General features: G+C 41.1%; 1 protein-coding gene across 3 annotated transcripts; it reads right to left on the bottom strand.

Annotated features, from left to right (window-relative positions):
- Positions 1-21,886, bottom strand: LOC112253939 (uncharacterized methyltransferase YdaC-like). Of its 3 annotated transcripts, none has more exons than XM_024426070.2 (4): positions 21,058-21,886; positions 20,433-20,587; positions 839-1,121; positions 1-566 (listed from the first exon to the last, which is right to left on the bottom strand). In XM_024426070.2, exons 1-4 carry the CDS (start codon positions 21,110-21,112, stop codon positions 349-351), a joined length of 711 nt encoding a protein of 236 aa, XP_024281838.1. In that variant the 5' UTR covers positions 21,113-21,886; the 3' UTR covers positions 1-348. The 3 variants fall into 3 exon arrangements, with proteins under 3 accessions (XP_024281838.1, XP_024281840.1, XP_042152987.1); XM_042297053.1 differs by lacking the exons at positions 20,433-20,587; positions 21,058-21,886 and adding exons at positions 7,074-7,156; positions 7,253-7,371 and having other exon boundaries at positions 8-566; XM_024426072.2 differs by having other exon boundaries at positions 20,433-21,886.
- Positions 21,887-25,648: the final 3,762 nt, after the last annotated feature.

Raw genomic sequence — 25,648 nt, 5'->3', positions numbered from 1 at the left:
CAAATAAGTGAAAATTATAATAAAATGGATTGCTGAACATTTGTGTATTTGTCACTGATAACAAAATCCTCAATATGTCTATACTGTAAACCTGCTATTTAACATTAGGCACTCTGTGGTCACCAAAAAAACTCAAGGCTTGTACTGTGTATAACCCTCCCATGCAAAGTGAATGACAGGTACATATTTTATTTCTAACAACCAATCATCACGGTAACATACAAGTGCTCAATATAAAACCTTGAGTATGAACAGACGTGCTCTCTTTGGATGTAACATTCGTTTTTATGACACAATATGCTGTTATATCCATCAAATACATCCGGAGTGTACATACAGAGCGTGTTCCTAACTGTTCTCAGTGGTGGAGGGAGGTGGAGCGGTAGCATAGATGACCTGGAAGCTTTTACCCTCGTCCATCAGGTCCTCCATGCTGACCCCCAGGAAGCCCACGGCCCCCAGGGCCTGCATGTAAGGCTCAGGCTCCACTATCACACCTTTGAAGAAGCCCTGCTCCACCCCATGACGCAGGAAGCCCAGGTCACATGTTGCCAACATCCTTGTTCCTACCAGGAAGGAAGAAAAGGAGGGGGTTGTAGTATTCTTTAGAACGATCCTTCTATTTCTATACAGAGAGATACAACACCAACAGGTTCTGTGCACTGCAATACTGTCTTCCTGTAAAGGCTACTGTGATAACTCTATAGATATGCAGTGCCGTAGAGATGCAGTAAAAGTTTAGCGCATGTTCGACAGCTTATATAGTATGGCTCTGACTGCACTCGCATTGCATCTTGTGTGACTGGCATACGCATGTGTGGGCCATGCTTCCACTAACCTGGCTTCATGACACGGAGCAGTTCGGCGGTGGCGATGGCCATGTCCGGCCAGTAGAGGTGACAGTTGGAGTGGAAGACTCCGTCAACGCAGTGGTCCGGGAGGGGAATACACTCCACCCTGCCCTGGAGCAGGTGGACCTTCCCCGAGGCCAGCTGAGGACCTAGACGCTCCCGGGCCACCTTGTGCATGTACTCTGAGACGTCCAGGCCGAACAGCTTGCCTCTGGGGTCCGTCAGGTACTTCAAAGCCTCCTGGAGCCCCAGGCCTGGACCAAAGCCTACCTGGAGGACAAAGTAGATTTGATGGCACTCTGTGTGTGTGTGTGTGTGTGTGTGTGTGTGTGTGTGTGTGTGTGTGTGTGTGTGTGTGTGTGTGTGTGTGTGTGTGTGTGTGTGTGTGTGTGTGTGTGTGTGTGTGTGTGTGTGTGTGTGTGTGTGTGTGTGTGTTCAGTTGGTAAAGCATGGTGCTTGCAACGCCAGGGTTGTGGGTTCGATTCCCATGGGGGACCAGTATGAAAATGTATGCACTCACTACTGTACGTTTCTCTGGATACGAGTGTATGCTAAATTACTAAAATCTAAGTGTCTGTTTGTCTATAAAGTAATACCTCTTTCATATACAGACAGAAATCTCACCTTTCCTACCAGCTTTTTTATGTACCTGAAAGGGGTATGTTGTAAAAAAAAAAAAAAACAAGGTATATTAAATCCCACCTCGAGACCGTGCCATGAAACCTACATTTTCACAGAACCTGAAACCAAAATATAGGTATCGGGTCTATGTGAATAGTTCTCAGCTTTTTTACAGGTAAATTCATTAACACTAGCAAAGTTCAACACATCCCTAATTTGAATTGCAAACTATCCCATACTTTAACAACAGACCACCACCACTCCCAATTGGCCAGTTACCAACTGATAGGTATGAGCTTCCCCAGCTAATGGCACACTTCCGCGTTGTCTCCGAACTGCTGTGATGTTTGTTGCTACTTGGCAACCTGCCAAACTTTTCATTTTTAATAACCGTTTAATCAAAACTCTGCATTTAATAAATGTATCAATGTCTTAGTTTTTTCCTCGCTCAACTTTTTAAAATTCAACTTTTTCACCTCGGAAATGGTTTCACAGGCCCTCCACCAGCCGAAAAAGCTAACATGAACGCTATGCCATCTAATTGCAGCCGCTGTACAGGAGAATTATCACCTTGTGATGAGGATAGCCGAGTTGCAAGCCCAGCTTCAGATGCAATCGTTAGGCAAGGGCAATTTAAGTGTAGGAAAGGATGAAACAGCGTCTGTGCCACCAGTAAGTACAGAAAGTAATTTAAATCCCCCCGCACAGTCTCCGCAACCAGACAATTTTCTCAAGGCTTCTGTAAAGAAATGCTGTCGGCATGCTCAACCGATGTCGCTTATCCAACCGACAGAAACTTTGAACCGGTTCTCCCCATTAAAGCAACGAGTCAGAGGCTGAGCCTTCTCAGGTCTCTCCTCCACCCATTACGGGGTCTGAACCACCAAAGCCTCCCACCATTAGCTCTGACAAATGGAAAGCCCTAGTCACTGGCTACTCCAATAACCACAATATTATACTTAAAAATAATCATCCAGCGATCCTAAACTGTTTACCAAGGGGCATGGCTACCGATTTAAGGCTAATCTGAAGAGGGTGCTGGTTAAGGCTAAAACTGGTGAGTGTAGAGAGTATAGGGATATTGTTATCTACGTCGGCACCAATATTGTTAGGATAATACAGTCAGAGGTCACTAAGCACCAGTGGCGACCAGTCATCCATGGCTCTGCCCCACCTGTTTTGAGACCCACATGTTTTGCATTTTGTTGTATAAAAAAATAATAATTAATATACAGTATATATATATATATATATATATATATATATATACACCAAAAAATGGGGGGGGGTGTATGTTATTTTGGCATTAATACATGTCACGTATCAGTTTGCAAACAATGTAAAAACAAATATATATATATATAATTGAGTTAATAAATCTGCAGACAACCATGGTCTCTTTTTTGTTTTCTTGAGTAAGGCAGTTCCAAAATGCAGGTGTTTCAGTCTAGCTCAGTGCTTTCTGTGGTGGTGGGGCGGGCCAGCAGAAAAGAGGAACATTGCGCCGTGATTGGCTCAGTTTTCTGTCACTCATGGGGACCTTGCGCAATCGCCTAGCTTCCGTCCTTTAGTAAGGGTAGACATCCAAAATTTCAGCCCTTTGGGTCCTACCATAGTGCTTTATTGCAAGTACCCTTCCAAGAAGTGCCAAGGTCATTGGCCACAGAAATTACGTCAAATCACGTTATATGTACAATAGCTTTGATTGAACTGATCAAGTCAACATCTTAATTTCACAACCTTAGCAAGCAGTCATCATCGTGAATCAAGTCTACTGGCAAATCATTTTTAATCCGTGTCATATGAAGAGAAATAATGAAGAGAAAATATAGATAAAACGTATAGCAAATTCAACGATGAGTTGTTTGGAAGGAATCGGTGACAGTGGCTAACCGCAAGCATTGCAACTGGGAAGTCAGACTGGGAAATATGTTTTGAGCGGTCATCCGACTCGGAATTGTAAAGCTTTTTCTTTGATGACAAAATTTGCCAAGAAGGACCACCGCGCACAACAAAGTGAGTCCAACAATGTCTTATACGCTGCTGCATAAATAATGTAATATGCTGACAAAATTTGCCAAGAAGGACCACCGCGCACAACAAAGTGAGTCCAACAATGTCTTATACGCTGCTGCATAAATAATGTAATATGCTGGGGAGATATGGTCAGCCATATCAGCTATGCTTTTTAAAAGGCAGTAAACGAGGTTGAAGGAATTGTTTCGTTGCCAGACAAAGCTCCGTTGATGGCCAGGTGTATCGGTGGTAAGGATTCACTCCATTGTGCTGGAAAGAAAGCTCTGCTGTTGGGACAGCTTTATGTAGCCCCTAAATATGTGTGGGCACCGCTTGTCACCGTTATAGTACAATCAATGTATTGTTTAGCGTTGTGTAGTGGCTTTGATGGCATGCATAAAAAAAAAATTGGGGGGAGTTTGCCCCACCAAGATTTACATGCTAAAATCGCCACTGCTAAGCACAACATAGCTTCAGAGTGTAAATTAGCAAGAAAGATGAGTTGGCATCAAGTAATTGTCTCTGGCCCTCTCCCAGTTAGGGGGAGTGATGAGTTTTACAACAAAGTGTCACCACTCAATCGCTGGTTGAAAACCAAAAATATATAATTTGTATATAAATTTACAAAAAATAAAATGACTGCGTTTTTGTCTTTCGAGCTTCTAGTCTTGAAATCTATGTAGCCTACTCAATCACTTGTTATAGCTACTATTTACAGGCCTCCTAGGCCGTATACAGCGTTCTTCACTGAGTTCCCTAAATTCCTATCGGACCTTGTAGTCATGGCAGATAATATTCACATTTTGTTGGTGGAAAAGTCCACAGACCCACTCCAAAAGACTTTCGGAGCCATCAACAAACAACTCAGTGGGTTTTTTCCCCAACACGTCTCCGGACCTACGCATTGCCACAGTCATACAATACATCTAGTTTTGTCCCGTGGAATACTGTGGATCTAAATGTTTTCCCTCATAACCCTGGACTATAATAATCTGCTCAGACCCCAACCAAGGATTATCAAAAGACGTGCTATAAATTCTCGGACAACTCAAAGATTCCTAGATGCCCTTCTAGACTCCCTACACCTACCCAAGGACCTCAGAGTACAAAAAATTGGTTAACCACCTAACTGAAGATCTAAATGTAATCAGTATTCCCTAAGAGAGGATGGCTTTCACTTCAGCAGTGATGAAATATCATGATCATTAGAAAGCAAATTATGGACTCCTCTTTGAATCTGCATATTTCTCCAAAGTTTTTTTTCAAGCACAGAACTGCCAGGACCTAGGATCAATGGAGGCACAAAAGTTGTTGTTTTTTAATTTATTTTTAAAAATGTCCTCTAAACCTTCCAGCTGCATACTGGACCCTATTTGAACTAAACTACTGAAAGGGCAACTTCCTGTGCTTGGCCCTCCTACAGTGGTTCTTCCCTTAAAGTTGTGTCATACCCATGCTACGGAATAGTATGGCAAGTTTGAGTGCATGGCGTAATATATTACTGTCAGCCATTGTTGCCATTAATGTTAGTTTGACCATGTTACGTTCCCCAGTTTGTGTATTTGCATGTGTTTATTTCAGGAAATGGCTTCCTGAAATCCCTCAAGCAGCTGATTGGTCGACTCCATGGCTAATTGGAGAGCTGACCCCGCCCCCTCGTCAAGACGCAGCTGTCTCCAATTACCCATTCCTTCTGAAGCTATATATAAAGCCAGTGTTCTGTTCAGGAGAGAGATTTTGCTGGAGGTTGATATTGCAGGGAGGTCATTGCAGGGAGGTCATTGCAGGGAGGTCATTGCAGGGAGGTCATTGCAGGGAGGTCATTGCAGGGAGGTCATTGCAGGGAGGTTGAATGTGAAGGGAGGTCATTGCTGAGAGAGGAGGCTGATGGCTGTGGATAATTTACTATGTTAGTTGTTGGTAGCAGTTGGTATGTTCAGTGAGTTTGTTGCTCAGATAGAGCTTATTTGATGTCCTTTTGTTTCTTAGTTTGTTTGAGAAATTATTTGTTCTCCTGTTTCATTTGTTCCCAGGGGGGAAGGGGAAGGCACCTAGGGAGTGCTTAGGCAAGAGGCCCACGGGCATACATATACCCGTAGTATATTAATTGTCTAGGCACAATAGGTAAGACCTGGGCGGACCAGCCCCTGTATTTTGGTTAGGGCACCAGGTGGTGCTAAAGTAGGTAAGTAGTGGTTAGGCAGGTAAGATAGGACAGGGGGCTTTGAGATTTACTTTCTTTGCTTTGGTTCTGTCCAGCCCCTTTTCCCCATATTACCGTGTAAAGGAATAAAGTCCTTGTAAACGGTACCACATTCTGCCTGTTGTCATCCTTACTCACGCCTACAGTCCATACTCTTTCACTTCACGGAGAGTTTAGTTGTAGCAGGGTGTTGCGTTCCCTCTTTATAGAGGCGTGCGTAACAGACCACCAGAGGGCATCTTTGAGAAGTTATTGAAATTACATGGAGTTGTAGGCTAAGAGTCCTGTTTACTGTAGCTGTTTTAGCCTTTATGCCAATAAGTAAATTATGCTAACTTCAGTATACAATCTATCATTCATTTGTACATGTCAACGCACAGCATACAAGTCATCCATGTCTTTAAATACAGTCAAGCATTTTAGTTATAAAATGAAATAACAAAGGGAGCCTTGAATAAACAATGAATAAAGCGCAACATGTCGACTAAAGCAATTGAATTCACGAATGCATTTGACTGTTTTTAATATTGGCTGTACTAGACTTTAACACCTTTTTTGTTAGAACAGACTATATGGGATTGACTATAATTTGTTGTGCTGTTTATACTGTTAAAAAAACAAAAATGCATTTTACATTAGTCTATGTAGACCTCAGGGTTTCCTAGGCTACTCTCCACTGTGAGTGAAGAGCAAAATAATCCTAACATTTCCACACCCTAATTTCACACCCAAATGGAGATTCAGTGAAAATAAATATTGGATTAATTTATCAAGACCAGGCCCCATGCTTGTCTCAGAGCAGCACAAAACTGTGCTGAAATAGTTGACCACACATGGGTAGTCTATTGTTTCAAATCCTATTATAACAATTGGATGACTTTGGGTGTTTCAGTAAGCAACAATTTGTTGCCTTCAAATACTTGATTCCAATAGCAGACATCACTTGCGTATATTCAGTCAACACATATATTTTAAGAATGAAATGGAATATAACAGACCATTTTCAGTGACAGGTGGGTTCAAGGTTTTTAATGAAATGACACTAGGTTGTAGGACTTAGAGTCCTGTTTACTGTAGCTGTCTTAACGTAACTTACATATTGGCCTAAAAGCCTACATCAATATATATCAATCAATCATTCATGCATGTCATCACCCCAGACAGCACACATACATCTCGCCTACGTGTGCCCAATGTATACATGCTAGATCAGCCGATGTAGGATGGGGGGTGATAACAGACATAATTAATCCTAGGCAACCGTACCACTGTGTGGCTGCCTTACTAACGTCTGTGTGATGCCTGCGTGTTAATGAAAGTCATAAGGTGCATAGTTGATATTTATATTAGTTACATCTCAACCATAAATCTGATGAACTTACCATTTTCCCTGTGCAAGCCGACGTTCCAAAGTAGGCTCCGAGTGTAGCCTACGGCTCGTGTATTTCCTGTTATCGCTAATGGCCTAGAAAAGATTATGTCCAATCTATAAGTAATCTGTTTTTCCTTCAACACCTCATGGCATGGTATGGTATGTTAGCCAATCACAAACTGTTATTACCAGTTCCCAGTAGCCTACATCAGACAACCAATAAGAGTTGTGTCCACGGCTTTCAGTTGAATAGAGGAATTCATAGGCTTTCCCAGAGGGTCCGTGTTAGTCGTGATCCTTGGGATGTCTCTACCTCTATCAAGTATGAATATAAAATGGTTTAGTGTTCGTTTTTCGGGTTTAGGGTTCAGGGTAAGGATGTCCCAAGGAATCTGGATAGCAGTGACCGTTCATAGAGTAGGAGACTGGCACAGTATTTGAGAGCTCGGTGACGACACAGACATTCATTTGTTAGTTTTCTTTACAAGCGGCAGAAGTGATTTTTGAATGTCTGCCCCAGTTAGTTTCCTTAGAGATGATGAAAATAATTACCAAGATGTCCTTGATCCAATTGAGGAGTAAGTAAGTTATGATATCGTTAGGAAATATTTAGGGCTACTGTGTTTATAAGTCAAATTAGATTTATTTGAAAATAATACATTTTTGTTGATAAGTTGATAACATATGCATGGTCATATTTCTGATGTTTTATTTTGTTTGTTATTTTATACATTTAATGAATGTATATAATTACTGCCACTAGGGGAGCTGTGACGTCAATGGAATGCATTAGTGAGATTGTGAGGTCTTGGAGATTTCTTCTTCATTCTTGGAGAATGACTAGTTCTGAACACTAATATTTTTCCTTCTCATCATTTTACTCTATTAATTCAGGTATGTAATGTGCAAACGTGCAATATGAATTGAGGTAACATGGTTAATTACAAAGTCTCTGAGTTTGATGTTTGAAGGCAATTTTAACCGAGTTAAAAATTGGTTGGTACTTTACCCATTGTAAGTAATGGAGTTAGACAAGGTTGCTAATGGTTTACATGTAAGAGAAGGGACTAACATGGCGACCAAACTTTCTGTACTTTTTTTCAACAACGTTTTATTTTCTATGAAGAAAGGCGCAGTTTACTTTAGGTAATATATGTAAATATGTGATGTCACAATGTGTTAGTGCTAATATTCGTACGAAAATAGTGTTTAACAGTTTGCAAGTTTGATGCTAACTAAAGTTTGCTTGACTAAGAGCTAGTTAGCTCTAGGCTAGTTGGTTTTAGTCAATGTCAGCTTACATGTAATGGTTGTTGCATTGTTTCACATAGGTGTCCAGTAATTTAGAGTTTTTTAAATGGACATTATATATAATGTGTATATGTATGGTGACTCCAGGTTTGGATGAAGGGACCAACGGGACTGCCACGGGCAAGTCCCTTGACGGGTACCAGGAATGGTGGAAGGACAATCTGAAGGTAATTATCTTTGCACACAACAGCAGCGTCCAGGCCTCCAGAGTACTCACGCCTGCTATAAGGACGGAAGCCGCAGCTGTTTACTGAGGGAAACCATGCAATTGTATATGAAATTATTGCATATACTGTAGTGTCGTGTCTTTGGCTATGCCGGATTAAGTGATATGACATGCTATTCTATAAAATAATTTCTCCGTCATTAATATTACCTGATTGAGCTAATCATGTAAATGTAATTAACTAGAGAGTCGGGCACCACAAAATAATATTTATAGAGCTGTTATCTTCCGAATAAACTCTTAAAGACCTAGTAATATTTTACATCAATAGCAGTCAATATTAATCGTCATCTTAATTCAGTCTCATCTGAAAGTTCTAAATTCTTGGTTATCTGCACAAATCCTGGCTAACAAGTTGAACCAGCAATACAAAATTTGGTTTAATTATTTATTTACTAAATACCTAACTAATCACACAGAATTACACATACACATAATTAAATCATAACTTGATTACAAATGACGTCATAAAGGAAAACGTCCCTAGCGGGCGGAACAGGTATGACAGCTGGTTACACAAAAAAAAAGGGATTGGGTTTGAGTGAAAGAGCGGGAAGACTGAGGAACAAAGGGCGAAGCTGTGCTATCGTAAATACAGTATCTTATGCATTCTAAATTACCGCCCATTTGGAAAAGGAAAATGCAATAAATATTTCCTCTGAGCTACGCTTCGGTAGGTTGGTGGTAGATCGAAGGCCGTGTTGCACCACAGAGTCCTTTGTCCTTTGAAGAATGTCTCTGCTGGTAAATACGTTGTAGTAACGTCGTTGTGTGGTAGACTGGATACTCTGTCTGTTCCTTCCTAACCTGCGTTTGCATCTGCTGTTGGTAACTCAACGGCTTGGAGGTATCACTTCTGTAGTGAATAAGAGTTCAAAGTTCATACCATTCGCAACCAAAGCTCACGCTGATGTTGGTTTCATTCTGTAGTTATTGTCTGAACCATTCTGACATCGGACCGTCGTCCTCGGAACAGGAGGTTATATTGTCGTCAAGGGCTTATATAGGAAGGGAGAGGAGGGCGTGTTTGAAAAGTTTTATAGCCCATGTCCCTTTACAGGGGCGGGCCACTGATTGAGCAGAGCCCTATCTTATGAAAACCCAAATCTCACATTTAGAAGCTAAAATCACATTTCATCCCATCACAAATGATTTCATATTCAAACATTTAAATTGAACAACAATTCCATGTGAATCCGATAACTCTGATGTGTAGACTTTCCACTGTAGAGTTTGTCATCTTATCATTGTGTGTTTTACTTGCTATATTGTATTTACTTTGCTTTTTTTTTGCCTTTACCTCCCTTATCTCACCTCATTTGCTCACATCGTATATAGACTTGTTTATACTGTATTATTGATTGTATGTTTGTTTTACTCCATGTGTAACTCTGTGTCGTTGTATGTGTCAAACTGCTATGCTTAATCTTGGCCAGGTCGCAATTGTAAATGAGAACTTGTTCTCAACTTGCCTACCTGGTTAAATAAAGGTGAAATAAAAAATAAATAAAAATCATTGATGAGAATGTCTCAGATGACAACCGTACTGACATCATATTCATTAAGTACCATCGCATATGTTCAATTGTTCAGATTACCAGAATATAGTTCATTTCCCCCCACCTTCTGATGTTCCCAGAATCTCTATGTTAACCAAGGGTTTTGCAAATGTAACATCAGTAGGGTAGAGAGAGGAAAGAGGGGGAAAGAGGCACCCTAAAAAAGTCCATGCCTCTTGCGCCAGTGGCCGTTGTGCCCTTGGCCCGGAATGCTGTGTTGTGCCCTTCTTCATGAGTGCTGCGCGGTCCGAAGTGCCTCTCACTCACATGGCTCTCCATCAGGTGATTGGGTCTTTCTCACAGGCTACAAGTGAAGACAGACACATCGGGGATGCAACTGCGCACGTCCTTATCCAATTCTGAGGTGCATATTGAAGATATTGGAAGAACAAGATGAGTAGGCCTAATGAACAGCAAAAGCACTAGCCTATGTCAATCTACTATCCCCATAGTACAAAAGTCTACCTATTCTATTCTGTGCGAAAAATAAATATTCCAAACATAGTTTGGAACAGTTGTGGGATGCAATAGATCCCAAATTAATACAACCACTAGCATAATTTGTTTTTTACGCAATGGGGTTGACGCAACAGATCAAAATGTTTACCTAAAAAATTGATAAACTATTAAATTATTTCTTCACATTATAAGTGCAGCAATACAATACGCACATGGTAAGCACAAATGTTCCATTAGCGGGAAAACACCATTATCAAAAGTGACCGCAAATGCAATTATGCATGTGATGCTTTTATTATAAAAGTGCATTTTTATGGTGAAAATGATCTTCCCCAAACTTGAAACTCATACGCTGCTTATGTATGCCAGTTAGGCTCTAAACCCCTTGTAAAGCTTAATTTTAAGAAGTTATTTGGCCACTTTAGTTGTGATACAAACGTTATCATATAAGCCTATGGGCTAGACTACATGAAGTGTGCGACTATGATTTGAAAAAGTTGCAAAAAAAAGACCTGCTCTGTTTCTTGCCTTATGTTGGGGATCATTCACAAGTGATAATATATAATTCACAAGTGATAGGCTAATATTGTCACCCATCCAGACTATTCTTGATTTAATCTTGTCTTTACACTAAATCTTATATGTGTGAAATATGTTTTGATTTAGAATGGACCATTATCATGCACCTGTCTCGAAATAGGGTCCGGGAAAAAATAAATGTAGTCTATGCACTTAAATAGCAAATGGAGGACGCCTTTCCAGTGGTTCCTTTTCATGCCAGCCAGGTAGGCTATACTCCTGCTGTAAAGATCAACAATGTGCTTAATATTAGGAAAGTTCAGAAATAAATATAGTAGGCCTCGTCTATAGAAAGCTAATGGGATTCTCCTCTTTTTAATAGAGGCCATCATTCTGTTTTCTTGCACAATTGCATAGCCACAATTGCGCAACATGAGCTCATGAAGTGTTTGATTAGATTTTCGATTACATTTGCGTTGATGTCAGTGATTAGTTTAGCTGTTTTCACACCATTGATCAGCACCTTCATTTGGAGAGATTGGAAACCTTAATTGGTCTACACGCACAAGTTCTTGCCTGGTTTAGCTCTTATCTGTTGGAAAGATATCAGTTCGTCTCTGTGGGTGGTTTGTCCTCTGACAAATCAATTGTAAGTTTGTGTTCCTCAAGATTCTGTTTTAGGACCACTATTGTTTTCACTATACATTCTACCTCTTGGTGATGTCATTCGGAAACACAATGTCAACTTTCACTGCTATGCACACAACACACAGCGGTACATTTAGATGAAACATGGTGAAGCCCCAAAATTGCCTACTTTGGAAGCCTGTGTTTCAGACATAAGGAAGTGAGTGGCGGCAAATGTTTTATTTTTAAACTCTGCTGTTGGATCTGACAATTAATCTTGATTGTATAGTTGTCTCAAATAAAACTCTGAAGGACCTCAGCATTACTCTGGATCAAGAATATTTCAAGGGCAGCTTTTATCCATCTTTGTAACATTGCAAAATTCTGAAACTTTTGGCTAAAAACTATACAGAAAAGCTAATCCATGCTATTGTCACTTCTAGATTAGACTACTGCAATGCTCTACTCTCTGGCTACCCAGATAAAGCACAAGATAAACTTCCATTAGTGCTAAACACGGCCGCGAGTATCTTGTCAAATCAAATGTTATTTGTCACATACGCCGAATACAACAGATGTGGACCTTACAGTGAAATGCTTACTTACCAGCCCTTAACCAACAATGCAGGTAAGAAAAATACCCCCCAAAATAAGAAATAAAAGTAATAAATAATTAAAGAGCAGCAGTAAAATAACAATAGTGAGGCTATATACAGGGGGTACCGGAACAGAGTCAATGTGCGGGGTCACCGGTTAGTCGAGGTAATATGTACATGTAGGCAGAGTTATTAAAGTAACTATGCATAGATAATAACAGAGAGTAGCAGCAGTGTAAAAGAGAGGGGGGAATTGCAAATAGTCTGGGTAGCTATTTGATTGAATGTTCAGGAATCTTAGGGCTTGGGGGACTTGGCACTCCGGTACCGCTTGCCGTGTGGTAGCAGAGAGAACAGTCTATGACTAGGGTGGCTGGAGTCTGACAATTCTTAGGGCCTTCCTCTAACAGTGCCTGGTATGAAACTTGGCCCCGGTGATGTAATGGACCGTACGCACTACATTCTGGCTATGCTTCCCTTTGTAGTCTGTAATAGTTTGCAAGCCCTGCCACATCCGACGAGCGTCGGAGCTGTAGTACGATTCGATCTTAGTCCTGTATTGACGCTTTGCCTGTTTGATGGTTCATCGGAGGGCATAGCGGGATTTCTTATAAGATTCTGGGTTAGAGTCCCGCTCCTTGAAAGCAGCAGCTCTACCCTTTAGCTCAGTGCTGATCTTGCCTGCAATCCATGGCTTCTGGTTGGTGTTTGTACTGTGGGGACGATGTCATTGATGCACGTATTGATGAAGCCAGTGACTGATGTGGTATACTCCTCAATGCCATCGGAAGAATCCCCGAACATATTCCAGTCTGTGCTAGTAAAATAGTACTGTAGCTTAGCATCTACATCATCTGACCACTTTTTTATTGACCGAGTCACTTGTGCTTCCTGCTTTAATTTTGGCTTGTAAGCAGGAATCAGGAGGATAGAATTATGGTCAGATTAGCCAAATGGAGAGCGAGGGAGAGCTTTGTATGTGTCTCTGTGTTTGGAGTAAAGGTGGTCTAGAGTTTTTTTTCCCCTCTTGTTGATTGTGACATGCTGGTAGATATCGGTCCATTGAATCAAACTGATTCAAGTGACGCTTCTAGATGAGCGTTTTCTTATGGCCTTATACAGCTCCTTGAGTACGGTTATAGTGCCAGCATCGGTTTGTGGTGGTAAATAGATGACTACGAATAAAATAGATGAAAATTCTCTTGGTAGATAGTGTTAGTCTGTACACCTAATACCATAGAGACAGAGAGAGCGGGGGAGAGCTTATTTCGTGTCTCTGTGTGTGGTGTAAAGGTTGTCTAGAGTTTTTTTCCCCCTCTGGTTGCACACTTAACATGCTGGTAGAAATGAGGTAAAACGGATTTGAGTTTCCCTACATTAAAGTCTCCGGCCACTAGGAGCGTCACTTCTGGATGAGCGTTTTCCTGTTTGCTTATGGCCGTATACAGCTCATTGAGTGCGGTATTAGTGTCAGCATCGGTTTGTGGAGGTAAATAGACAGCTATGAAGAATATAGATGAAACATCTGTAGGTAGTTAGTGTGGTCTACAGCTTATCATGAGATACTCTACCTTAGGCGAGCAAAACCTTGAGATTTCCTTAGATATTGTGCACCAGATGTTGTTTACAAATATTCATATACTGCCACCCTTTGGCTTACCAGAGGCAGCTGTTCTATCCTGCCGATACAGTGTATAACCAGCCAGCTGTATGTTATTCATGTCGTCGTTCAGTCACAATTCGGTGAAACAAGATATATTACAGCTTTTAAATGTCCCGTTGGTAGGATATACGTGCTTTTAGTTTGTCCACTTTATCATCCAGCGGTTGTACGTTGGCCAGTAGTACCGATGGAAAAGGCAGATTAGTCACTCGTTGCCGGATCCTCACAAGGCACCCCGATCTCCTTCCGCAAAACCTCAGTCTCTTTCTCCTGCGAATTACGGGAATGAGGGCCTGTTCGGGTGTCTGGAGTAAATCCCTCCCATCTGACTCATTAAGTACAAATTATTCGTTCAATTCAAGGTGAGTAATCGCTGATCTGATGTCCAGAAGCTCTTTTTGGTCATAAGAGATGGTAGCAGCAACATTATCTTCAAAATAAATGACAAACAAAACAAAAAATCTAACAAAATAGCGCGGTTGGTTAAGAGCCCATAAAACGGCAGCCATCCCCTCCGGCGCCATTATCTAGAACCAAGAAAATGTATCATATTACTCCAGAGCTAGCCTGGCTTCCTGTTAAGGCTAGGGATGATTTAAAGATTTTACCACTAACCTTCAAAGCATTACATGGACTTGCTCCTACCTATCTCTATCTCACGTACACTATGGTTACAAGACACAGGCCTCCCTATTGTCCTTAGAATTTCTATGCAAACAGCTGGAGGCAGGGCTTTCTACTATAGAGCTAACTTTTTATCGAATGGTCTGCCAATCCATGTGAGTGATGCAGACAGTTGCGACCTTTAAGTCTTTACTGAAGACTCATCTCTTCAGTAGGTCCTTTGATTGAGTGTAGTCTGGCCTAGGGGTGCGAAGGTGAACGGCAAGGCACTGAAGCGACAAACCACCCTTGCTGTCTCTGCCTGGCTGGCTCCCCTCTCTCCACTGGGATTCTCTGCTTTTGACCCTATTACGGAGGCTAATGCGATCTTCCTGTCTGGTTTTGCGCTTCCTCGGCTCGTGCAGTGGAGGAGATCTTCATGGGCTATACTCAGCCTTGTCTCAGGGTTGTAAGTTGGTGGTCTGTTGATATCCCTCTAGAAATGTGGGGCTGTGCTTTGGCAAATTGAGTGGGCTTATATCCTGTCTGGTTTGCCCTGTCTGGGGGTATCGTCAGACAAGGGCCACAGTGTCCCCCGACCTCCCCTGTCTCAGCCTTCAGTATCTATGCTGCAATAGTCTATGTGGCTGGGGGCTAGGGTCAGTTTGTTATATCTGGTGTAATTCTCCTGTCTTATCTGGTATCCTGTGTGAATTTAAGTATGCTCCCTCGAATTATCTCTCTCTCCCTCCCCTCCCGGTGGACCTGAGCCCAAGGACCATACCTCAGGACTACCTGGTCTGGTATGGCACCCTGACCTGTTCATCAGACGTGCTACCTTGTTCCGGACCTGCTGTTTTCTTCTCTGTCTTCCTCTCTAAATATAAATATGGGTTGCATTTACAATGGTGTTTGTTCTTCACTGGTTGCCCTTTTATTGTGGCAACAGGTCACAAATCTTGCTGCTGTGATGGCACACTGTGGTATTTCACCCAATAGATATGTTTTCTAATTATTTGTGGGTCTGTGTAATTTCAGGAAAATATGTATCTCTAATATGGTCATACATTTGGCAGGAGGTGAGGAAGTGCAGCTCATTTTCTGGGCAGTGTGCACGTCTTCTCTTGAGAGCCAGGTCTGCCTACGGCGGCCTCTCTCAGTGGCAAAGCTATGCTCACTGAGTCAGTACATAGTCAAATCTCTCCTTAATTTGGGGTCAGTCAGGGTAGTCTGGTATTCTGCCACTGTGTACTCTCTGTTTAGGCCCAAATAGCATTCTAGTTTGTTCTGTTGTTTTGTTAATTCTTTCCAATGTCAAGTAATTTTGTTTTCTCGTGATTTGGTTGGGTTTAATTGTGTTGCTGTCCGTAAATATATATAATGATTGCAGTTATTCCCGAATGAGTGAGCATTCATGTGCAAAGGATTAGCGTTTCAATTATTATACTTATCAACTGTGTAGTGACTCTGGTATTTCCCGGCATTCTCAGGTCACCCCCTCTCCTAGGGAGGGTGACATGTTCGATGCCAATATAACGCAGAGACGAAATCAAGTGGCCTGCCTCCAAGAAGTGGGCCGCAACTGGTTAAGTAACGTTTTTACACCTAATGGTGCTACGATGCTCTGAGATACGTACTTTCGTGCTTTGTTTTACCCACATCATTTTTACCACAAGGACAAGTTTATGAGATAAATAACTGCCTTAGTGGAGCACGTAATAACACTTTTGATTGGGATCGATTTCCCTGTTTGTGGGTGTTTGAAGGATCTACATTTATAAGTGCCATTGCATTGAGCACAGCCATTACATCTGTAATTTCCATCCAGTAGGGGCGCAAATAGACGTTGTTCAGGAATATCTTGGTGTGGTAAATCAAAGTGTACCAATTGGTCTCTGAGATTTCTGCCCCGCGAGAATACGACCAAGGGAAGGTCCGAAAACACATTACCGAGACTATCATCAGATTTTAGAATGTGCCAATGTTTGTGAACAATTCCCTTAATTTGTTCAGAACGCTTTGAATAGCGGGTAGTTATGTATTATAAATGTGTCTTTTTGCGAGACTGACCTTGAGAAAGGTCATGTTTTGTTTTGAATTTTCTCAATGGCAATATTAATCTGATAATTTTTGTAGCCCCTCTCCTTAAACTTTCTTTGCGTCTCAACCATATTTCTGTCAATCTGTTTTTTGCTAATTCTTTTGATTCGACGGAATTGGCTGTAGGGCAAACTATTTTTCAAGGAAAGTGTGTGACAACTATCAGCCCTCAACAAACTGTTACGATCAGTAGGCTTCCTGTAAAGATCAGTGTATAGACCATTATCTTCACACAATCAGAAGATCAAGAAAACATATTTTTTTTAACCTTTATTTAACCAGGCAAGTCAGTTAAGAACACATTCTTATTTTCAATGACAGCCTGGGAACAGTGGGTTAACTGCCTGTTCAGGGGCAGAACAACAGATTTGTACCTTGTCAGCTCGGGGGTTTGAACTCACAACCTTCCGGTTACTAGTCCAACACTCTAACCACTAGGCTACCCTGCCGCCCCAATTTGACATGTATCAGATTGCATAGTAAATCTCAAATGATCAGAACAGGAGTTAAGAAAAGCATGGAACGCCTGGAGCTGTTTTGCATCACCCCTCCATAAATCAAAAAATATCATCAATATACCGTTTCCAAATAATGTTAGGCAAGAAACCAACTGAAGAGGTTGCCACACGCGGGCGCGGTTGTTAGGCAAGAAACCAACTGAAGAGGTTGCCACAGGCGGACGCGGTTGTTAGGCAAGAAACCAACGGAAGAGGTTGCCACACACGGACACGGTTGTTAGGCAAGAAACCAACTGAAGAGGTTGCCACACGCGGGCGCGGTTGTTAGGCAAGAAACCAACTGAAGAGGTTGCCACAAGCGAACGCGGTTGTTAGGCAAGAAACCAACTGAAGAGGTTGCCACAGGCGGACGCGGTTATTAGGCAAGAAACCAACTGAAGAGGTTGCCACAGGCGGACGCGGTTGTTAGGCAAGAAACCAACGGAAGAGGTTGCCACACACGGACGCGGTTGTTAGGCAAGAAACCAACTGAAGAGGTTGCCATACGCGGACGCGGTGGTGACTGACAGGCCTCGACAGCCACTGAGCGTTTTGAAACACAAACACCAGGTGATTTGGTTGAAAGGTTACAGCCATTCTCATAACAACGCGGCCGCTGAAAACTCGTACATAGGGTCCGACCTTTTCGTTTGCGCCTCGGACACCAACACCACCCGCTGGTGGGGGGAGTTCCGAGACACAAAGGGGGGAATAGTAGCCCAGACCCATGATGAGCCTCATCTAGGCCGGTGGGGGGGCCGAGACTATAAATCCAGAACATAAATCAAATCTAGTTGTAAATTCCCCTATGAGAACAGTGAGGAGCAGACAGGCCCCTAGACGGGGATTATTTTAGAACACATGTAAGATAGTACTGAGGTGTACCACACTGGTCGTAAAGGAAGTCCAGTGGACTTGTCCACCTCCAAAACAATTGGCAACAGTAATCTTTTTTTTGTTTGTTTTACCTTTATTTAACTAGGCAAGTCAGTTAAGAACAAATTCTTATTTTCAATGACAGCCTAGTGGTTAACTGCCTGTTCAGGGGCAGAACGACAGATTTGTACCTTGTCAGCTCAGGGGTTTGAACTTGCAACCATCCTGTTACCAGTCCAACACTCTAACCACTAGGCTACCCTGCCACTCCATTCCTTGCCATGTGTAGGTTCAACTACAATACAACAAGTAAAATGCTCTAATCATGTGTTCCGGTAGTATAATATTTCAGAATAAATCGGTAGGATAACTGGTCCCCTTGAGTACCAGTACCAATACCAGCAACAATCAGTCCAGCTACAATCAGTAAGAAGGTTAGAGACCTAACTAATCAAATTTCCCTTGACAACAGTGACATAGGAGTCACTCAGAGTGCAACACGGGGAAGGGAATCTCCAGTGCACTCTTCCAATGGTTAACAAACATGCAACTAATAAATAGAACCCTCCAGTCTGGAGGAAAATTATTAGAAGTCATGAACCATGATCACACCACGTACGACTGATCCAATGCTTAAAGAGTACTTCCGCCGTGAGGTTAGCTCCTCTGTGGATAACATAGCTATGAAATAGACTTCTTCATGCCTATCGCCACTACAACAGTGGAAGACACCGTGACTTGTAGTAAAACCAATACAGACTCCTTTGACACCAATTCTGACTGACCTCCAGGTATTGACCTGAAAATGACCTGACTACGTCAGACTCATTCTGATCTAGTTGTAATCTTCCAAGATACTTGGTTCTTCTCTTGACATGCGCGCTTGTATAAGCATAAACGCACATGCACAACAGAACATCCAATTAGGATTTATGCTAGGATCACTTAAGGGTCTGAGGAAAATACCAGCCGTAGTGAAGTTGAACATTTACTTTGAGGCCTAACAGTCTTCACTTTAATGATGCCAAAGACACGACAGGGGTTTTAGGCTGGGTTTCTGTATAAGCACTTTGTGACATCTGATGATGTAAAAAGGGCATTATAAATACATGTTATGTGATTTATTACAAAGGGTATATCTGCAAAGAATTGATAAATAAGGGGCTGTTGGAAAGGAGGTCATTTAAACATTGCCTTGTTTTTTTTGTTTTTTTTTACAGGTAACCACATCTTCTGTCTTAAATAGGTACAGTGGGGCAAAAAAGTATTTAGTCAGCCACCAATTCTGCAAGTTCACCCACTTAAAAAGATGAGAGAGGCCTGTAATTTTCATCATAGGTACACTTCAACTATGACAGACAAAATGAGGTAAAGAAATCCAGAAAATCACATTGTAGGATTTTTAATGAATTTACAGTGCGTCAAAAGAGTATTAAGTCAGCCACCAATTGTGCAAGTTCTCCCACTTAAAAAGATGAGAGGCCTGTAATTTTCATCATAGGTACACTTCAACTATGACAGACAAAATGAGGAAAACAATATAACTTTTTGGTAAAAACTTAACTCGTCGTGTTTGGAGGAAAAAGAATGCTGAGTTGCATCCAAAGAGCACCATACCTACTCTGAAGCATGGTGGTGGAAACATCATGCTTTGGGGCTGTTTTTCTGCAAAGGGACCAAGACGACTGATCCGTGCAAAGGAAAGAATGAATGGGGCCATGTATCGTGAGATTTTGAGTGAAATCCTCCTTCCATCAGCAAGGGCATTGAAGATGAAACGTGGCTGGGTCTTTCAGCATGACAATGATCCCAAACACACCGCCCGGGCAACGAAGGAGTGGCTTCTTAAGAAGCATTTCAAGGTCCTGGAGTGGCCTAGCCAGTCTCCAGATCTCAACCCCATAGAATATCTTTGGAGGGAGTTGAACGTTTGTGTTGCCCAGCAACAGACCCAAAACGTCACTGCTCTAGAGATCTGCATGGAGGAATGGGCCAAAATACCAGCAACAGTGTGTAAAAACCTTGTGAAGACTGACAGAAAACGTTTGACCTCTGTCATTGCCAACAAAGGGTATATAACAAAGTATTGAGATAAACTTTTGTTATTGACCAAATACTTATTTTCCACCATAATTTGCAAATAAATTCATTAAAAATCCTACAATGTGATTTTCTGGATTTTTTTCTTCTCATTTTGTCTGTCATAGTTGAAGTGTACCTATGATGAAAATTACAGGCCTCTCTCATCTTTTTAAGTGGGAGAACTTGCACAATTGGTGGCTGACTAAATACTTTTTTGCCCCACTGTATAAGTGTATTACATAAGCTGTTACCTCCAGGATAGCATGATGGGCCTGGATCTGACACAGTTTGACAACGTTCTTGATCATCACATTGTTGTACTTCTCCATGGTCCACTTAGTGTAGAGGCCCATCAAGCTTTTCTTGGGGTGCACCAGATTGCGCATGATTCCATTAGTAAAAATGTCTGAATTACAAGGTGCCAAAATGAATGACAGTTGAAGGACACATGACACATTCACAGGTACTCATGGTTGATCTATTTAAAAAAAACATTCAAACATCTACGCTGATCAAATAGAACATGAGTTGGAAGTGGCTGTTATAAATTATACTGAAATGTTGTGTTAAAAATTAGACTGGAATGTAACATCGACTGCTCATGAAAGCTACAGTATATCCTTTCCAATTAATCAGGAGGCTGTAGCTGGGGCTGAATATTACCATAAATTGGCCTGGGCATTTATTATTTATTATTATTCCCCCAAACTACCGTATGGCCAATCCGTTTTCTGGGCTGCAGTTTAGAAAACACTCCGGATTTTTTTTGTAAACGTTTTAATTGTTTATCCAGTTATGATTATTTTATTACATCTCTATGAAACTGACAGGAATAAAATATCACATAACAGAAATAGAATATAAATAAAACATTACCTGGAAAGACAGGAATATCTCTCAATAGATCTTTATACTTTCTATATTTACTCATAATGCTGTGGAAGTATTTATCCTACAGGGATAAAAACACCAGAGGGTAAGTAAGCAAATAATTCAAGTCAAGAATAACACACAAAGAAAACATTTTAAGCAAAAGCAATCTGACAAGATTTCTTCATATTTTATTGTCTCACAAAGACACAATGAGTCATTCTAATGTAGTCTACAAATGTTTGACTGAAATGGGAACAATGAAGGATTAACTTGCTCAGACATTGATTGAAAAAATACACTTATAAGGTAATATCTCACATCTACACTCTTATTCTACACAGAGTTCCTGGTTTAGGAAATAAAAGGAAATTTACCTGATTGGTTTGAGGGGATCTGTTCAATGTCAATCCCTCTTGTAGCAGAGCAGAGAAGACCGAACTACCTTATAGAACCAAATCCTGGTTTGAATCCACTGAGCCAAAAGGTTATATATCAGAGGATATATATCCGAATACCTGACATTTTATTAGATATAAGGAGTAGACATGCTCCAGATACGCATCTCCATAATGTCATATCTGGAGCTAGGAACTACTTTATAATGGGACAGTTTCTCTATGCATCCAATCCGGATCTCAGTTTTCATCCTGCTACCATATGCGTCCAGAGAGATATCTGGGTGAGATCCCATCGACACTCCCCTGATGCATGCACTCACTTACATAATTGTAGAATATTTTAAGTGTCAAATAAACTTGTTGACCGATCGGTAAGCCTTCAAAATAAAAGTATGTCATTGACAGTTATGAAATGAATACAAATACTAGAATTATGCCATAATTGAATTGATCATGCTAAACAAGGTTGGAATGTTGTTATATAAAAGTCGTACCTATGGATTGTGGATCAATGACATGGGGTATCAGTCTACTCAGTGACACCCAGAGAACATTAGTGTCGTAGCTCTTATTGCGGGACTCTGAAACAACTGTGAAATGAGCCACATTAACTGTCAACCTATGTGTATTGAACACTATTCCAGAGGAAAAACATTACTGTGTGGGTGTTTTGTAGTCTGATAACTCTGAGGAGGATGTTGGGAAAAACATATTGGGTATTGAGTAGACTGATAGCCCATTTCATTGATTTCCAATCCTTAGGTAAAGCTGTACAGTGGAATATGAATGTCAATACACACAACTGGGGAGGTTATTTCACACAGTCACAGTCCCGTGATAAGAGCTACAATGCTAATATTTGTGTAAACTCTTCACAGTTGTTCTGTGGGTGTCACCAAGTAGACTGATACCCAATTTCATTGCTTCAAATTCCAACCTTGTATTTATCTAGTCTAAATGTGGCATGATTACACCAATTGTAACCTTCTACATCACTTTCAAATACCTACATGTACATACTACCTCAAATAACCGGTGCCCCCGCACATTGACTCTGTCTCGGTACCCCCCTGTATATAGTCTCGCTATTGTTATTTCACTGCTGCTCATTAATTACTTGTTACTTTTATCTCTTATTCTTATCTGTATTTTTTTTAAACTGCATTGTTGGTTAGGGGCTAGTAAGTAAGCATTTCACTGTTGTATTCGGCGCATGTGACTAATACATTTTCATTTGAAATAGGTACTTTTATTTTGAAGGCAAACCGCAAATTCCACTATTGTGCCTAATCCTCATTCACATTTTCAAAAAAGCGACTAGCGACAAATCTAGCGACTTTTTCTGGTGTTATTGGAGACTTTTGGAGTCTCTGAAGTGAAAGCACGTTTCCTTCTTCCTCTGCTCAACGAGCAGCGGGTGCTGCCGTGGGTCCCACCCCCGTCCCAAAGCACTCACAGGCGGTCCAGTCCTTGCGCTGCAGTCAGAGGAGGATATGTTCACCCCTCCGTGTCCAGACTGCAAATGAATCGCGCATGCGGGAAGCCGCCGCTGGCTGATCCCGCCCTGGTTTACATAAAGAAAAAACAATTAACCCGAATTAGGGCCAGACTAGTTACCATAAGGTTAAAAACCAAACCAAATTAAGAAAACTAGAATACAAAACAATAAATAACGAAGTAACTCCGCCAGAGTGTCTCTCTTGGGTCACTTTTGCTGGTCCCAAGCCCGGATAACGGAGGAGGAATTGTGACATTAAAAAATACAAGAATCGACAGAAGAAAGTTCATTTGTAGTTCTAAATATATTTAGGGTGTTTTTTTACTCACTTTTTGTCTCTCCCACGACATTATTCCTCTCTCATACAGCGTCCATCACAATTACATGCACTTGGCTAATTATAAAAAATTAGGCGAAGACGTCATTTAGCGACTTTTAGGACAGCCAATAGCTACTTTCCTTACTGAGGAGTTGGCAACACTGTCCTTATTGTGGCTAGCTTCACAACTCCATACCCCGGTCAGGTCGAGCCTCACTAGCAAGATGAAGCAAACTGGCTGCTTATAACTTTAGCTTTGGGCAACCATCATCAAGTACCTGGCTAGCTCAATTGGCGAACAACAAGGATTCTTAAATCATTGCTAAGAATAATGAAAATGACTGCAGTTTCTACTGGTCATCGTTTTCAGGCTGGTTGTATTGGTGTTAGCTAGGCACCAAGCTAAAGCTAGCTACCCCAGAAATTGCGGTCGAACAAATAATGCCTTATTACCAATGCGGTATTGTAAACGCATCGTTCGTGGCCGGTGTTTGCAGACTTTTTTGTACAGCTTTGACAGTGCTACTGATAGTAGTGGTGGCGCTTGGCTTGCACGTGCAAATTCAGAACACACAACATTCTATAATAGAACTGTTATTTGACGTGACAAATAGTGTTATTTGACGTGTATATTTTTGACACGCAAAGACCCAAACGGCGTTCCAAGAGGCGCGCATCTTCAAAGGCGCCCAAGATCATGTCTTATCTCCACAAATGTCACTTGTCTTCGTTTTTCCAATCAACACAATTCACAGTACCATAGAAAAATCATTGAATACAGTTATTTTGACAGTTCACATGAATCCAATAGAAACGAATATTGTTCGATGTGAATCACCAGAGAGCAATCATGCAAAATTCACGTTTCATATGACCTAACTAACATGCATCTTCTTCCTAAGGCTTCCAAACCACAATGATTCATAAGCCACCCCCACAAATCAAAGATCTAATATGCAAAGCTTTCAAATACTGCTTACGAAGCCACTCTTCACTGCAATTCCAAAGTTACACAGTTCCAATACCTATGCAATGTGTTCAATATTGCAGATGAAGCCAATTTTCATAGTAATGCCACAATTCCAATAGCCTATGCAGTGCATTTTGATACTCTTCACAGCGATCTAAGCACAGCATTCCACTGTGTTCCAAGTCACATCAAACATTCGCACACAAAGACACTCTTCACGCCAATCCAATGTGAGAATTGCAATCAACAGTGTTCCACTGATGCCGCGCAAACGTTTCCAGAAGAATCTTCATACGTTGCATTGTTCCAAAAATCCATTCGAAACCGTACCCGTATCAGAATTATATATAAAATAAAAAAACTTTGTTATGGCAAGGCTTCCATATAGCCTACTAAAAGGCCACGTCTATAAACGCCTAAATACAGGTTTGGTTCCTTTCGCATTTTCATAGAAAAAGGAGAGTTGTTGCAGTTCAAATGTATTTATTAATTGTCCATTGTTTGTCATACAGATTTCAGGTTGGTAAATGGTCAAATAATGCATAAACAAGTTCCAAGTGTTATGAATGGCAAAAAAAGTATGTAGTAACATGCAAATTAAATCCCAAAGAAATGGTAACAAAAGCCAAATTAAATCCAAAATAAATGGTAGCAAAAGCCAAATACAATTTCAAAAGAAATGGTAGAAAACTGAAGCTCTACTAGGGTTCTTCCATCAGGTGCAATCACTTCCCATCATGATTTACTGACAATGGTTTAAAGTACTTAAGTCATTTTTTTGTGTGTATCTGTATTTTACTTTACTATTTATATATTTTTTTACAACTTTTACTTCACTACATTCATAAAGATAACATACTTTTTACTCCTACATTTTCTCTGACACCCAAAAGTACTCATTACATTTTGAATGGCTAGCAGGACAGGAAAATGGTTTAAATTCATGCACTTATCAAGGTACCATCCCTGGTCATCCCTACTGCCTTTGATCTGGCGGACTTACTAAACAAAAATATGCGTTGTTTGAAAATGAGGTTTTGTACATTTCTTTCCACCAATGGTTACTGACAACATCTTTTACCCATAACCATTCATTCCCAATTTAAAAGGTAACCATAGATGTCTACCAGGTGTTACAATAGTATCCATAAAAGGCTTCTAATATACATATTTGTGTATACTAGAGGACAATATATGTTGGGGTCACTGGTCATGTGTGTGTGTGTGTGTGTGTGTGTGTGTGTGTGTGTGTGTGTGTGTGTGTGTGTGTGTGTGTGTGTGTGTGTGTGTGTGTGTGTGTGTGTGTGTGTGTGTGTGTGTGTGTGTGTGTGTGCACGGGTGATTTGGAAGGGTTAACACAGGTGAGAGGAGTTCTTACCATATCACAGATACAGCATATAGAATGCATC

This window comes from Oncorhynchus tshawytscha, linkage group LG14 (assembly GCF_018296145.1).
Source record: "Oncorhynchus tshawytscha isolate Ot180627B linkage group LG14, Otsh_v2.0, whole genome shotgun sequence".
NCBI lineage: Eukaryota > Metazoa > Chordata > Actinopteri > Salmoniformes > Salmonidae > Oncorhynchus > Oncorhynchus tshawytscha.
This window is presented reverse-complemented; position numbering and strand designations above follow the sequence as displayed.